Source organism: Podarcis liolepis, assembly GCF_965112155.1.
Source record: "Podarcis liolepis genome assembly, chromosome: 4".
In the NCBI taxonomy this organism is placed as follows: Eukaryota; Metazoa; Chordata; class Lepidosauria; order Squamata; family Lacertidae; genus Podarcis; species Podarcis liolepis.
The window spans coordinates 31831142-31846409 of record NC_139558.1 but is presented as its reverse complement, the minus strand read 5'-3'; the positions used below and the strand labels follow the sequence as shown (position 1 = coordinate 31846409).

Below are 15268 nucleotides of genomic sequence, written 5' to 3'. Positions count from 1 at the left end.
GCACGCTCCATTCTAAATAATAGTTGTGGCTCCCCTGTAACACCCTGTGCGATCGAACTAGGCGTGCTCCCCTAAATCTGACGGGGGGGGGCATAGGTGCCAAATCCTAGGGGCTGAGGTCATTTTGCCTTCCCCCAATAAAATATTTGAAAGGGCCACCCCCAAAATCGAAGAATATTGCCATTCAAATAGTTTGTGCGTGCTGCATCATGTGATTGATTATGTGGGGCAGGGTTTACTATCCCCCCCAAATATTTTATTTTATTTTATTTTAAGTTGGCAATCCCTAAGGGGGCGGGGGAGTTAACTTTTTCAAAGAGACTTACAAGCAACTGCTGGCTAGCTTGCAAGAGAGCAGCGCCGTCGTGTGGTTTAAATCAACACCTGTTTTAACTAGAAACTGAAGGAAATGCATTTGCTCCCCCCCCCCCGCCCCGCCCCAGCATAGGAGATCAAGGTGTCGCGCGCTTCTCTTCCACTGCAGCAGCAGCAGTTGAACCTGTCGTCCTGGGAATTTCCTCGCTTGGCCGGGGAACCCGAATACTTTCCTAACCAGCTGCGGTTGCTGCGCACACGCGCGCGAATCTGGGTCACAGGGCGGGACTTCCAAGCAAGCCTAAACCTCAATACTGCCGCCTCTTTCTTTTTTAAAAAAAGAAGACACCCCCCCCCCCAAGATTTAGGACCCGATCCTTTCTTTTCCCTCTTCCGCCTTGGTCACGGAGCCCCCTGCCGGCTTGCATCGCCTAGATACGCAAATCAACGGTTTGGATAGAGAATCAATCGTTTTCCCTTTGCTGCTGGGGTTTTGTTTTTTGTTGCTACGTCTGCCTTCCAAGCGACGCGCTGAGTTTTCGGTAGGAAGGAGCCGGCCGCGTCTCCCTCGTTCACTCCCGATTCTCCGCTCCGCTTGGTTTCCGCAAGGTAAGGCGCACGCAGTTCTCACAGGGACGATCCCCCCCCCCCCTCTTGCAATCTCGGTTAGATGGTCGCGCAAGTGGTAGTAGCTGACGTGTAGCGCGCTTTGCAAACAAAATGCTGCGCAGTCCTGTACAGTTTTGGGGTTTTTTTTTGGGGGGGGGATTAAGACCCATTGAAATCTGCGGCCCCAATCCTAAACATGCTTACCCGTTACGCTCAGTAGGACTTTTCTTCTGCTTAAAGATTTGCATTGCTGTTGCTTCCAGACAACTTGCTAATTTGAGCATTTCTCCTGATTTTGCTTTTGCACAAAGTTTCCAGGTAGGTTACAAGGCTCCTGATATTTACTGTTTATTTTCTCTCTTTTTTTTTGCGGGGAAATGATATGACGTTGTGGTCAACTGGGATAGGGGACAGTGTGTTGAGATTTCTCTTTTTTCCAGACAAATCCTCTTCAATTGAGCAGTCCGATTTTGCTGCTCTCTCCTCGACACTCACTCACAAAACAGCGAGACCATCTGAAAGCAGTCCAAGTTCGCAGGTAGAGGGGCTAACGGTACTCCTAGACTGTTGCTGTCGTGTCCGTGGCATCCAGGCACATATCTGCAAATTATATCTTATTCCTCACAGTTCCTTCTTTTATTTCCCTTTCCATCAAGGAGCTCGGAGTGTAATTCTCCACCTCCCCATTTCACCCTCAAAGCAATCGTGTGAGTTAGGTTAGGCTCAGAGACAATGACTGGGCCAAAGTTACCCATTGAGCTTTGTGGCTGAGTGGGGAATTGAACCCTGGTCTCCCAGGTCCCTAGTCCAACACTCTAACCACTGCACCACACTGCCTGCGTGTGGACATTGATATGACAGAAGATGGGAAGATGTAATTTCTGCGGCATGGAAAATTACTTAGCTTAAAGCGGGAGAATAATGAGCGGGCATTGTTAAAGACCCTCAGTGTAGATAGACTTGATGCTTAGTATTGCAGCTTTAGGACCCAGCTGGCTTCCAAGTCAGTGGGCTTAATCTCTAAAGTCTAGAAGGCATATCTAGAATGTGATAGTAATTCACAGTATTCAGCAAAATCATTAAGCCATGAGCAATACGAAATGAGTCATACCCAAATATGGAAATATTTTCTTTTTTTATGTAGTAATAACTTTCCCGTTTTTTAAAAAACCCTCCAGTTTTAGTTGTTTCTCATATTACTCATATCCTTAGATAAAAACCTCTACTGATGAATAAGACAGCCTGCAAATCCAGACTCTGCTTTTTAAAATCAAAGCCTCTAGCTTTTACTTTTCTTTTTTTTCCAGAAAAGAAGGTGCAACTCAAATGAATTTTGAAATGTATGTTGGAAATCTGTCTGTTCTCCTGCTGATGATTCTTAGCTGTGCCAGCCTAGGTAAGTATAACTCAGTTTTTCCTCTCTTTAAACAAGTTTTAGCAAGCCACACACACACACACATATATATATATAGAAGTATAGAAGATAAGTCACTGTTTCTGGATCTTCATATAAAGCTCCCCAGAAACATTTTGAGACGTTAATTTAAAAACCAACTGTATATGCAAAGTGGTTACTCAGTAATCTCACTGTTCTTCAGTGTATTGGTTCTATTATTGGTAAATGTCATTTTCACTGAAAGCAGACATTTTTATTTCTCAGGAATTACAGTGTGGGGTGTGATACTTAGAGCAGAATCCTTGAAATAAGTGGATTTAAATAACTTGAAGTCAATGGGTTTCTCTGGGTATCACTAACCTTTGATACTGAATTGTGTGTGCTTGTTCCTCCAACCACCCTGCGTAGTTCGAACTTTATTTTTTAAAAACCTTGTATCCCGCCCTTTGTCCGAGGATCTTCGGGACAGAGTTCAACAATATATAAACCAATAAATAAATAAACGATGCAGCAAAATAAAATCTATTTCCGTAAGCAGTCTACTTCTACATAAAGATGCCCTATGAAAAAGGCAATCATTAAGACAGTGATTCCCAAAGTTGGGTCTCCAGCTGTTTTCGGACTACAGTTCCCAACATCCCTGACCACTGGTCTTGCTAGCTAGGGATGATGGGAGTTGTAGTCCAAAAACAGCTGGAGACCCAACTTTGGGAAACACCGATGAGAATATGCCTAAAGAGTTTTGGCACCAAGCCAACCCTCTTGGGGCAGGGCATTCCTCAACTGTGAGGTTGTTACCAAGAAGTCCCTCTGGTGTGTTAGAGACCTCCTGGGCCTGGGCCTACCAGCTGGCCCTCCCAAGCAGGTCTCAGGCCATGGGCAGGTTGATATATAGAGAAGTGGGTCCCTCTGGTATTTCGGTTTAGGGAGTTCATTAGCAGTGGTATTAGCAGTTTAGGGAGTTACATGTCAGGGCCAAAACCTTGAACTGGGTTTGGTAGTTAACTGGCAGCTAACACAGATCTTTGAGGATTGGTGCCATGAAGTCTTGAAACATCAGACCCAACATGACTCTGGTGGCTACATTTTGCACTAGCTGCAAATTCTGAACCCTCTTCAAGGGCAGCCCCTTGTAGAGTGCATTGCAGTAGCTAAACCGGAGGTTATTTGAGTGTTGATCACAGTAACCAGGCTACCCCTGTAATTTGTGTACATCAGTAGACCTGCTGTCCATGCCTGCTGTCCCTCTCTTCCTGCACATAAATAGCCATGGCTATCTTCCCATCCTCATCAGTTAGAAAACACTCTGAGGCCTCACTCAAGAGCTGTCTCTTTCCCCAGCTGTTCCTTATCTGGCTCATCCTCCAGCTACTATTTATCAACAGGCCCAGCTGTCCAGGGTCTGATTCTTCATGCAAGAAGGAAGCCCGGGGAGCAGTGGATCGGTCCCTGGTGGTCCTTTGTAAATGATGAACCAGCCTTATCTGGAAAGAGAGACTGCATAGACTTCCAGGGACAAGGTGGAATTTAGGTAAAAGATAGCGGCAAAGGACCCCTGGACGGTAAAGTCCAGTCAAAGGCGACTATGGGGCTGCGGTGCTCATCTCGCTTTCAGGCCGAGGGAGCCGGTGTTTGTTCACAGACATCTTTCCGGGTCATGTGGCCAGCAAGACTAAACCGCTTCTGGCGCAACGGAACACCGTGACGGAAACCAGAGCAACAGGAGCTCACGTCGTTGCGGGGATTTGAACCGCTGACCTTCTGATTGGCAAGCCCAAGAGAGCCAGTGTGGTGTAGTGGTTAAGAGTGGTAGATTTGTAATCTGGGGAACCGGGTTTGCGTCTCCGCTCCTCCACATGCAGCTGCTGGGTGACCTTGGGCTATTCACACTTCTTTGAAGTCTCTCAGCCTCACTCACCTCACAGAGTGTTTGTTGTGGGGGAGGAAGGGAAAGGAGAATGTTAGCCGCTTTGAGACTCCTTCGGGTAGTGATAAAGCGGGATATCAAATCCAAACTACTACTACTACTACTACTACTACTACTACTATTCTTCTTCTTCTTCTTCTTCTTCTTCTTCTTCTTCTTCTTCTTCTTCTTCTTCTTCTTCTTCTGTGGTTTAGATCACAGTGCCACCTGCATCCCTACCTGCACACTATGAAGCTATTCTTGCAGGGGGAGTACAAGTGCATCTAGAACAATGGATCCAAACTACAAGAAAGAAGATTCCACCTAAACATTAGGAAGAACTTCCTGACAGTAAGAGCTGTTTGACAGTGGAATTTGCTGCCAAGGAGTGTGGTGGAGTCTCCTTCTTTGGAGGTCTTTAAGCAGAGGCCATATGTCAGGAGTACTCTGATGGTGTTTCCTGCTTGGCAGGGGGTTGGACTCGATGGCCCTTGTGGTCTCTTCCAACTCTATGATTCTAGGTCACCTTCTACCTAATTCCTGGATGTGGGTGCCACTGATTCACAGCACTTCTGTTCTGTTGGAATTTAGTTTCTGTTTATTGGTCCTCATCTAGTCCATTGCAACCTCCAAATACTGGTCAAGCACCTACACAGCTTCACCTCTCACTGCTAACCATATCTTCCACACACTAGTGCATTTCCCCCCCTTCCTTAGAAGCTTCATGCTGCGTTGCACAAACATGCATGATATTGTGGATCCTCTACAAACAAAAACAGGGGCATGGACAGAGCTGCATTGCCATTGCCTTCTTGTTTTGTTTGAATAGTGCCAGCATACTCCGTTTCCTGTCTCAATAGTCAGGCCAAAGAGGTGGAACGACAGTCTTGTGTTTCATGAAGCTAGGTCACATCAGGGCTAGCGTTAGCATAGCTCCAAGAATGAGATGTGCTCTTTTGCCCCCTGTTTTCTAAGAAAGGCCACATTTCTTTCTTTCTTTGTGTACACCCTGCAGGTCAGCTTTGCCCTATACGCTCGATCATTAACATTCCAGAAGGAGAATATTTTTCAATTTGCTGTTCCGGGGTGGAACAAGATAGAGGCTATGCTGTACACTGGTATAAGGAAAGAGGAGGAGATTGGACCTTGATTCAAGGAGACAACAGAACTGAGTTGAGCGGGACTTACTTGGAATTTTGGCCAGCTGTGCTGAATGACACTGGAAACTATATGTGTAATTCCAGGTAGGTGGAATATGTACCAAGAGGTACTGTACATATGTACAGAGATGTTTGGAGGCCTTGGCCTGTTTTGCCAGGTCTTCCTTTCACGTAAAGAAGATATAAAAAGGTAAAGGGACCCTTGACCATTCAGTCCAGTCGTGGCCGACTCTGGGGTTGCAGCGCTCATCTCGCTTTATTGGCCGAGGGAGCCGGCGTACAGCTTCCGGGTCATGTGGCCAGCATGACTAAGCCGCTTCTGGCGAACCAGAGCAGTGCATGGAAACGCTGTTTACCTTCCTGCTGGAGTGGTACCTATTTATCTACCTGCACTTTGACGTGCTTTCGAACTGCTAGGTTGGCAGGAGCAGGAACTGAGCAACGGGAGCTCACCCCGTTGCAGGGATTCGAACCACTGACTTTCTGATCGGCAAGTCCTAGGCTCTGTGGTTTAACCCACAGCACCACCCGCGTCCCACAAAGAAGATGTACAGCGGTCCATATTTGCATAGGAAGCTGCCTTTCCTCTAGTTGGTTTTTCTCCCTGCTGTACCTGGAAACACCAGAGTTTGAACCTTCTCAGTGCTTTTGTTTTGGTGGTACTCAGTACCAGCACTCCCCCCCTCCAAATCTTGCAATGACCCTTGTGGTCCCCTTCCATCTCTACGATTCTACTATTCCCTCTCCCACCCTCCCCACCCAGTTCCTAAGAAAAGGCTGGTTATGTAGAAAGGCAGGCATCAATGCTTTTATCCCCTTGCCCTTCCCAGCCCCGCAACAAGGCAAGGCTTTAGGGGTCCCCGGCTGTTGCACAAGCACACTGCCTTCCCACCCTTTAGCCGGAATGGAACAGTTTTTTTTAACTGGTGCTGACAGTTCAGCAACATTGCTACTAGTTGTATCTTGGTGTGGTTTCAAAGCAGGAGTGAGACTTGCTACACTGTGAACATCAGTGAAAGGTAACAATGTCAGGAGAGCCCTCACAGTGAGTTCCTTCACTTCCTTCTCAGTTAGTAAAGCACTAGCAGCTTCCCCTCTTCCGAAAGCGGGCCTTTTCCTGTTATGCATTCTGGATTGGGCAACTCCTTGAAGCAATATGTTTCCTGGATCATCAAGGGGATGACCCCGTTTGACCCTTAAGGTGAGCGTGGCAGAGACGTGCTGCGAAATACAGGACTGAGAGTGTTGCAGATTGTTTATGTAGCACCTCTTTGGCGATCCACGTGCGACAGCAGCTGCATGGTTTCCAATAGAAGAGCTGGCTTCTGGCACTCACAAACCACACGAGGACTTTAGTAGTAAGAAGTGCCTGGAATGGTTGGATCCAGTACCAGAACTAATGCAGCACAGTTAGCTCCAGCAGGGGCCAAAGAGGCCCATGGCTGCTTCCAAACAAAGCTAGATGGGGATTTCTGGTTTAGTGCTACTCTCAATGCAAGAAGCGTCCATTTGGATGCCATTCTGCAACTAGTTACAGTGGTACCTCAGGTTACATACGCTTCAGGTTACAGACTCCGCTAACCCAGAAATAGTGCTTCAGGTTAAGAACTTTGCTTCAGGATGAGAACAGAAATTGTGCTCTGGCGGCGTGGCAGCAGCAGGAGGCCCCATTAGCAAAAGTGGTGCTTCAGGTTAAGAACAGTTTCAGGTTAAGAACGGACCCCCGGAACGAATTAAGTACTTAACCCGAGGTACCACTGTATTTTATTTATTCATTTATATACCGCTTAATGCCAAAATCGTCTCCTGTTAGTTCCCAACCTTTTTGCGATGGCAACCCACAAACCCAAATTTACATGGCATGGCGACCCATCAAGTTTATTGTGGCATGAATTTTGGATCTTATTTCTTTATTGCTCTGAGTTTTTGTGACTGATGCTCCCTCACCCAAATCCATACTGTGGAAAGTCCAGCTATCTCCCGTTGGCCCTGAATGTGCAGAGCAAACGATATTCATTTTGTACCACATACACACACTGATGATGTTGCTGCCTAGCAACAACACAGAACACTCTCCTGTGTGAATGATAGGACTTGAAAGCAAATAGATGCTATTGTCTAGGGTTGCTCTCAAGGGCTTGGGTGCCAGTCCAGAGAGGCATAAGTTTCCTTTCCAAAATTATTGGCCAATGAGAGCTGGGATGATGGCGCAGCAGTGACCAGAACATACTGAGGTTGAATCGGTCTAGGGAATCAGTCCAGGTCCAAACATAATCCAAATGCAGGGTCAATAATGAAGGGAGTCCAGGTGAGTTGCAGGAAGACTAAGGTGGAATCTCTACACACTTCAAAAACTGCTCTGAAAATGCTTTTTGTAATAAAGCATTCTTAAAAATACACTGAATTTTCCATAAGGCTCACCATCGCCATCTGGTGTCACATTGCATATTGCACTTAAAACACACTTGAAACATTTTGTTTGCGGCTGTATAGCTGAGTCCTAGGTCTGAGTTTAAGGAGCCAGAGACCTGGGTTGTTTTGAGCAACTGAAGGGCTCAAGCGGGAGGCATCTTTGGCTGCCCTTGCCTTATAGAAAATGCTTTATTTGGCCGTCTCGAGTCCTACGTAATTTTCTCAGTGGCATCTATCAATTCAGTTTTCAGATGGCTTTTTTAAATCTAAAAATGACCCAGGAGCGAAAGTCAAGTTAGGTAACTGTTATCCAAAGATCTTGGGTTGGGCTGCTGCTTGTTGTTTTCTTCCTGCCCCCTTTACTGACACCTTGGCTCTTGTGGCTGTCGCAAATTAGGTCACAGAGACCTCACTCGAGTATGTGATTCTGTGCCTTGAGTGTTCCAGTGAGCGTTCCAGTTTGCAAACGTTCTTTGGAACCTGAATGTCCAACGTGGTTTACACGGCTTCCGATTGGCTGCAGGAGCTTCCGGAAGCCAATTGGAAGTTGTGCCTTGGTTTCCGAACATTTTGAACGGATTTCTGGAACGGATACCGTTTGACTTCCGAGGTACCACTGTATTGTGATAATGATGAGCTATCACAATCATTGCATTTTTATACCACCCTTCATCTGAAATTGCAGGACTGTTAACAACCTAATAACTCAAAATTACTACTACTACTACTATTACTATTATTCTTATTATTATAAAATAACAAATTTCCCACCCACCCCAACACCTAATTTATGAATTATTTTGTTTGTTTTGGTTCATTGCTTTTGGTTTCCTACTTTCAATGGCCTAAATGCCTGATTTATTCAGGAACTCTGCCCAAAAAACCATTTACAAATGTACCACTACATATGCAAATATGGTTTTGTCCTTGTGAGAGAACTGGTCTGCGAAAATGGCTTTTAATGTGTCATGGGTTCTAGGGCTGGGTCACCCACCCCATGAGGCATGATGGGACGACCTAGGGAGCAGGGTCTGCAGGGGCAGCTGTGGCGAGCTCCTTGGAGCCCGGATCTGCCGCCTCCTTGGTGACCTCCCCAACTGCTACCTCTACAGCAGGTTCTTGGCAAATAGGAGGTGCTGCTGGTCTCCTCACACCCTTGTTCCTGATGTAGATCTTCACTCACCCCTTTTCCACTAGCCGGGGAGGGCCGCCATTTTGTGGTTTGCCTCAGGTGTCAAAATATGCCTTGGGCTGGCCTTGATGGGTTCACTCATGGAAGGAAATCGGGATATAAATGTAAGAAAATATAGGAAGCCACCTTAACACACACACACACACGCTTCTTCCTTCCTCTCAGCAATGGAAAACACAATCCAAAGAAATGGTCTTTGATTGTCCTCCAAAGAAGTAGAACAAGTTGCTTCAATGCCAACCACGTGTCATCTGCTATACATGGAATTCTTGGAAGAACCTATCACCTGAAATGCAATGATACATACCACAAGGCAAATGTTGCCAAGATAACATGGTACAAGGTATTTATTAACACAGATTTCTCTGGAAATTGAGTTCCTTTACCTTTTAAAAAATTAAATAATTAATTTTTGTCGGGGGTGGGGCTGGAGGGCTGGAACAGATATGTACCCAAAAATCCACCTATATCTGTAATCATAAAGTTGTGGCCATTTCTAATCCAGTTTATTAATCACATCTTACACTGTTACTGGATCTGCAACAAACAAACAAACAAACAAACTGTGTGGTGATTTTCCCCTCCCTTTTCCAGACTAACTACAAGGTTGTGATGAAATATTTATCATGACAAGCAGTTTAGACTCAGGGGCCAGCAAACTTTTTCTGCAGGGGGCCGGTCCACTGTCCCTCAGACCTTGTGGGGGGCCGGAGTATATATATATATTTTTTTTGGGGGGGGGGGAATGAACAAATTCCTATGCTCCACAAATAACCCAGAGATGCATTTTAAATAAAAGGAAACATTCTACTCATGTAAAACCACGCTGATTCCCGGACCGTCCGCGGGCTGGATTTAGAAGGCGATTTGGCCGGATCCGGCCCCCAGGCCTTAGTTTGTCTACCCATGGTTTCTTTAGAGCAAGACAATGAAGGCAGAATGGAAGGGGAGGGTTGGCTCACCATATTGTTTGCATACTTGTTCATGTACTGTATTTTGAAGTTTTAGGCTGCTTCTAAGACACATTTTGGAACATCTCCACTTTAAACAGGACTGCAGGAAGCTCCCTCAAACAAAGGAGGAGTGGTCTATCGATGAGCTAACAGCGGGAGATTCTGGAAACTTCACATGCGTTAAGTCATTTGTTCATGCAGGAAAGACATACAATGCTACCAAAACAATAGGACTAACAGTGGAAGAAGGTGAGAGGCGGAGTGAAAAATAGGACGATAGTTTGCTTTGCATTAAACCCTTTAAATCTCAACTTACCCAGGAGCCCCTATACATGCTAGCAGGTGTCAATTTTATGCCCATTTGTGGCATGTGGCTGTGTGCTGAATCTTTTAAGTGCTTAGCAATGCTTTACTCAGTATTTGATTTTTAGGGTCTCCCATGTGTTAAAAAAGCAAAGGAGCTGGGGCTTGCGGCTATAGTGGAGGCCATTTTGTGTGGATAATACATGGCAGGGGCCTACACTCTGCCTAACTTTTGGTTTCTGGAGACCCTCTGCCTCCTCTCTGTAGGCTCAGCTGCCATCAACACTCTGTAGCAACACGTGGCTAATAAAGAATGAGCAATAATCAATAATAATGTAGTGTTTCACAATAGCAAATAGTACATACGTGATGTTTCAAAGTACACTAAATCAAAATAATAATCGTAACCACTCACTATAACAGAACATCACGATTAAGGTCAGATGCCTTTAAACAAGTGCATAGCAATTAAGGCCACATAGGTACATCAAAAAATAGTGGAAGACAGAAGTGCCTAGCGTGCTCTGGTCCATGGGGTCACGAAGAGTCGGACACGACTAAACAACAACAACAGGTACATCAAATAACAAAGGATCAGCAGCCTTTACATGTACCAGTGTCTGCTGATCCTATTTGATGTACCTGTAGGTAGACATTTTAATCGCTGATGAAGATTCATCTTCAAAACAGTGCCTATATCCGGAAAAACTGTTCTTCTGTTTTCTGCTGGAGCACCTGGCCACGCTTTTTTACAGGACATTGATTGACTGTTTAAAGGCATCTGATCTTAATCACAATGTTCTGTTATATTGACTGGTTATGCTTACTGTTTTGATTTAACATACAGTGGTACCTCGGGTTGAGAACTTACTTCGTTCCAGAGGTCCGTTCTTAACCTGAAACCGTTCTTAACCTGAGGTACCACTTTAGCTAATGGGGCCTCTCGCTGCCACCGGTGCGCGATTTCTGTTCTCATCCTGAGGTAAAGTTCTTAACCCGAGGTACTATTTCCAGGTTAGCGGAGTTTGTAACCCGAAATGTTTGTAACCTGAGGTACTATTTGTATGTACTATTTGTTATTGTGAAACACTACATTATTATTGATTATTGCTCATTCTTTATTAGCTGCGTGTTGCTTCTGGTTGGTCTAGTTTTGCCGTTCTGCAACACAGGGGATTTGCTTTGTTGCATCAACACTCTGTAAGCTGACAGGTTCCTATCAGGCACTTTTTGTCAGCCCTGGATTTATGTGAATAATGATGATGATGATGATGATGATGATGATGATAATAATAATACTTTCAAATCATATAACAACAATTATAACAACAACATTATTTCACCCAATTTCAAATATGTCAACATTAGACTGAACTGTTAGGGGAAAGGATGGCTTAAGTAACGTGCTGTTTTGCATCCCCAAGGTCTTGAGGAAATCACAAAGCCTGGGCTAATTGGATCCGAAAGTTATACCATCCTAACGGAAATAGGTACCTCTTCCTTTCTCTAAAATGAGAGAATGTTTTGTAAGGCTAGTTGTGTAAGTGTGTGTGGTTGTATGGGCTGGTTGTGTGGCATGCAAGTGAAGACAGCAGGCATTGCCACATTTGTCCCAAAATGTGTAGCTGGGTAAGACATTACATCCTGAGATACACTGTGGGGACAGAGTAGACGTATTTCATGAACCATGTGGACTGCCTATTGCAGATTATGCATGCATGCATGTATTACAGGTAGAATTTTTTTACAAAATAAATTTAAAGTGACTTATGTTGATTTGAAACACAAAACTGCCATAACCTAAACAAACCATTATTATTTAATTACAATTCATTCATCATTTTGGTTGGCCCTGTAGAGTGCAAGTTTTCATAGCTGTTATCTGCACAAGAAACTTATGGGAGACATTTTAACTGCATATTTAACCGAACCATGCATATCACTTCCATCTCTGTGGTAGATGGCAACCCACGGCAGTTTCCTGATGAGGCAGTATCCTTCTGAAATCTTGAAAAAAACTTGAGCAAACACCCTTAAAAACTTAATATAGGACTACAAAATAATGGGAGTTGGAAGCAAAGCAACTGCTCCCAGGCCTTTGGGAAAGGGTGAGGATTTTAATGGAGCCATTCGGCTGGTGTTGTTTATTGTCTGTTTTGATGCAGCCGGAGGACTCTTTACTTTTAAGGTGTGGGTTGTTAGTTATATTCAGAGTAGACCCATTAAATTCAGTGGACATGACAAACTTAAGTCCACTAATTTCAATGGGTCTGCTGTGAGCACAATGTGGTTGAACTTAAACCACTGTCATCGAGGAAACGCTGCTCTGAGTATGACTTAGGTAGATACCACCCAGTGGGGTTTTAGTTGTATAGTTTTAGGAATGTTTGTATTCCTGCCCTGGGCCTAGATAGTGGAAGGTGGGCTAGAAATTTCACAAATAAATAAAAATTAATTAGGCAATCATTTCCGCTTTAATAACAATTGGGTGTATTTATTAAAGCCCCCCTAAATTATTAATTTTGAAACATGTTCTGCTTAGGTAAAAAGGAAATCCTCAACTGCACAGCTTTTTTAGGTTACTCTAACAATGTAGTTGGAGACTTTCTGCTTTATTGGTCACATCAAGATGACATGATAGGTCGCTGTGAGGACAACGACTTGCCATGTGAAATGGAATACCATTAGTAAGTAATGTTGGTAGGAAAATATTGTGTATCAATGTTTATATAGTGCAATCCTTGGCATTTTGGTATGTTGTGATTTCCTGTGCTCTCTGCTTTGCATTCTTACCTAACCAGCTAAAATTAAATATAACCATAGGGCTTCTTTGTAAGACAGACACAAACTGGTGTTTAATAGCCAGCCGTGTCCATGGCAGGATCTAGAATCAGTTTAGATTGAAAGCAGGATGTTTACATGGATTGTTCCAGATTAACGAAAAACTACATTTTTGGTGCTACAAATGGGTTAGTGTGTAGCTAGCCTGAGTCTATGGGACGCGGGTGGCGCTGTGGGTTAAACCACAGAGGACTTGCCGACAGGGTGAGCTCCTGTTGCTCGGTCCCTGTTCCTGCCCACCTAGCGGTTCAAAAGCACGTCAAAGTGCAAGTAGATAAATAGGTACCGCTCTGGTGGGAAGGTAAACGGTGTTTCTGTGCGCTGCTCTGGTTTCACCAGAAGTGGCTTAGTCATGCTGGCCACATGACCCAGAAGCTGTACGCCGGCTCCCTCGGCCAGCAAAGTGAGATGAACGCCGCAACCCCAGAGTCAGTCATGACTGGACCTAATGGTCAGGGGTCCCTTTACCTTTACCTTTAGCCTGAGCCTGGATTCAACCAAGTGTCTAGAGGATTGGGAAGGTGCATAACACAACAAAATTATGGCTTTCAATTTTGCGCTCTTCTCTGCAACTATCTGCCTATTTATGTTTATTGCATTCCCCTCACGGTCTCTTCCACCTTTCTTTAATGTTCATATTGTCTGCATTATCTGTGAACTGGTTTGGTATGTTATAGATTCCCCTCTGTCTTTGGATTGGATAAGGTACACTTCTTCTTTTTCCTTTTTCTTCTTATTCTTCTTTCAATAAATTTGTACGCTGCTTGATTATGAAAACAAACAAAAAAACCTCAAAGTGGTTTACAAAAAGTTTTTTAAAAAAATGAACAGCAACAATACTGAAAAGGATTTTTAAAAAATCAATATTATAGCATTGTGGCAGCGGTATCTCATGTTTCCCGTCCGATGTTATTGGACTACAACTCCATCAGTCCTGGGCCAGCATGGCCAATGATAAGGAATGATGGGAGTTGTAGTCAAACCACATCTTGAGGATACCGTATTGGCTATCCCTGCATGGTGTTACTTCAATAGACCTCTCTCACTTCAGCTTGGCATTTTCCAGCTTGTGATGTTAACCATTGTGGGTTTTAAGTGTTTTTGTTTTACTTTGGACTTTGTATGTAATATTCTGTATTTCCATTTTGCCTGGAAATGGCAATACGACGGCATACACGCCGTACATTTAAAGCACATATAAATCAAATATTCACCCTGCAAAGAATCCTCGAAACTGTACTTTACTCCCTTACAGAGCTGCAATTCCCAGTACCATTAACAATTCTCAGGATTCTCGCTTTAAATGTATAGTTTGTAAGCAGTCCAAAACAGGTGGTATATAGGTTGTTTTTTTTTAAAAAAAGTCCATAAATACATGCTCATGCTAAATAAAAGATCATAAAAAGGGTTTATAAAGCAGTGCCTTGCAAAGATTGTGTGAACTATGATAGGATCATCCCTCTGCATGACAGAACTTCACCCATAAACAGTGACTGAAGGAATAATAGAAAAGCCACACTAAATATCTAGGGTTGTAGCCAACATTAATCATACTGAGAACGGGCCCCTTGAAATTAATAGACCCAAGTTAATCAGGTCCATTCGTTTCAATCTGTCTACTCTGAGCATTACTAATTTTGGGCACAGCCTCTAGTTTGGAAGTACCCAATGAAGCTGCAATGAGAAGATTTATTTCGTTGGAGAGGGTGGCTTATTTCTCATATAATTACTGTAGCACACTGCATTCCTTGTGTTCTTCAGTCACAAAGGGCACTTCTTCTGTTATGGATTCTTGATCTGAGATTCCTGCATTCCAGGGGGTTGGACTACGATTCTATGATTCTAAGATTTTCTTCAGTGATCTGCCGTTGAAGATTTGTATCCTGAAATTAGATTACAAGCATCAAGCTGACCGATGAAAGACGTCTCACATTCTTTTCTTTTCTTCTAACAGTCAAGAAGAAGGGAAAAACTATTCTTTGAAGCAGTTGTGGATCAAGAGCGTTAAAGAGGCGGACATCAATTTTTCATACACCTGCAATTTTGTGGCAGCTGGTTACCCTGAGAAGCAAATAGTTACACTTCAGAAAGGTACTGTACGGTTTTCTTCTAATGCCCGGCGCCCACAAAGAATATTAACTGGGGCCCGTCTGTGGACCAGATACAACGGAAGTGCAAAGC

General features: G+C 44.1%; 1 protein-coding gene and 1 long non-coding RNA gene across 5 annotated transcripts in view; one reads left to right on the top strand and one right to left on the bottom strand.

Moving 5' to 3' along the window:
• The first annotated feature begins 438 nt into the window (after positions 1 to 438).
• The window catches only part of IL18R1 (interleukin 18 receptor 1), a 20001-nt gene continuing 5171 nt past the window's right edge, over positions 439 to 15268 (top strand). Inside the window, exons 1-9 of one of the 4 annotated variants that reach the window (XM_083501513.1) lie at positions 439 to 924; positions 1365 to 1462; positions 2232 to 2320; positions 5242 to 5470; positions 9156 to 9333; positions 10042 to 10192; positions 11671 to 11736; positions 12789 to 12933; positions 15042 to 15178. In XM_083501513.1, coding sequence (XP_083357639.1) covers positions 2251 to 2320; positions 5242 to 5470; positions 9156 to 9333; positions 10042 to 10192; positions 11671 to 11736; positions 12789 to 12933; positions 15042 to 15178 — 976 coding nt within the window. In that variant the 5' untranslated portion in view covers positions 439 to 924; positions 1365 to 1462; positions 2232 to 2250. Of the gene's footprint in view, positions 925 to 1097; positions 1243 to 1364; positions 1463 to 2231; positions 2321 to 5241; positions 5471 to 9155; positions 9334 to 10041; positions 10193 to 11670; positions 11737 to 12788; positions 12934 to 15041; positions 15179 to 15268 lie in introns of those variants that run through there. The other 3 variants (XM_083501512.1, XM_083501511.1, XM_083501514.1) reach the window with 3 other exon arrangements.
• LOC310706207 overlaps positions 13528 to 15268 on the bottom strand; it is a 14333-nt gene continuing 12592 nt past the window's right edge. The window contains exon 4 of the long non-coding RNA XR_014525746.1: positions 13528 to 14970. This is a non-coding gene — a long non-coding RNA (uncharacterized lncRNA). The remainder of the gene's footprint in view (positions 14971 to 15268) is intronic.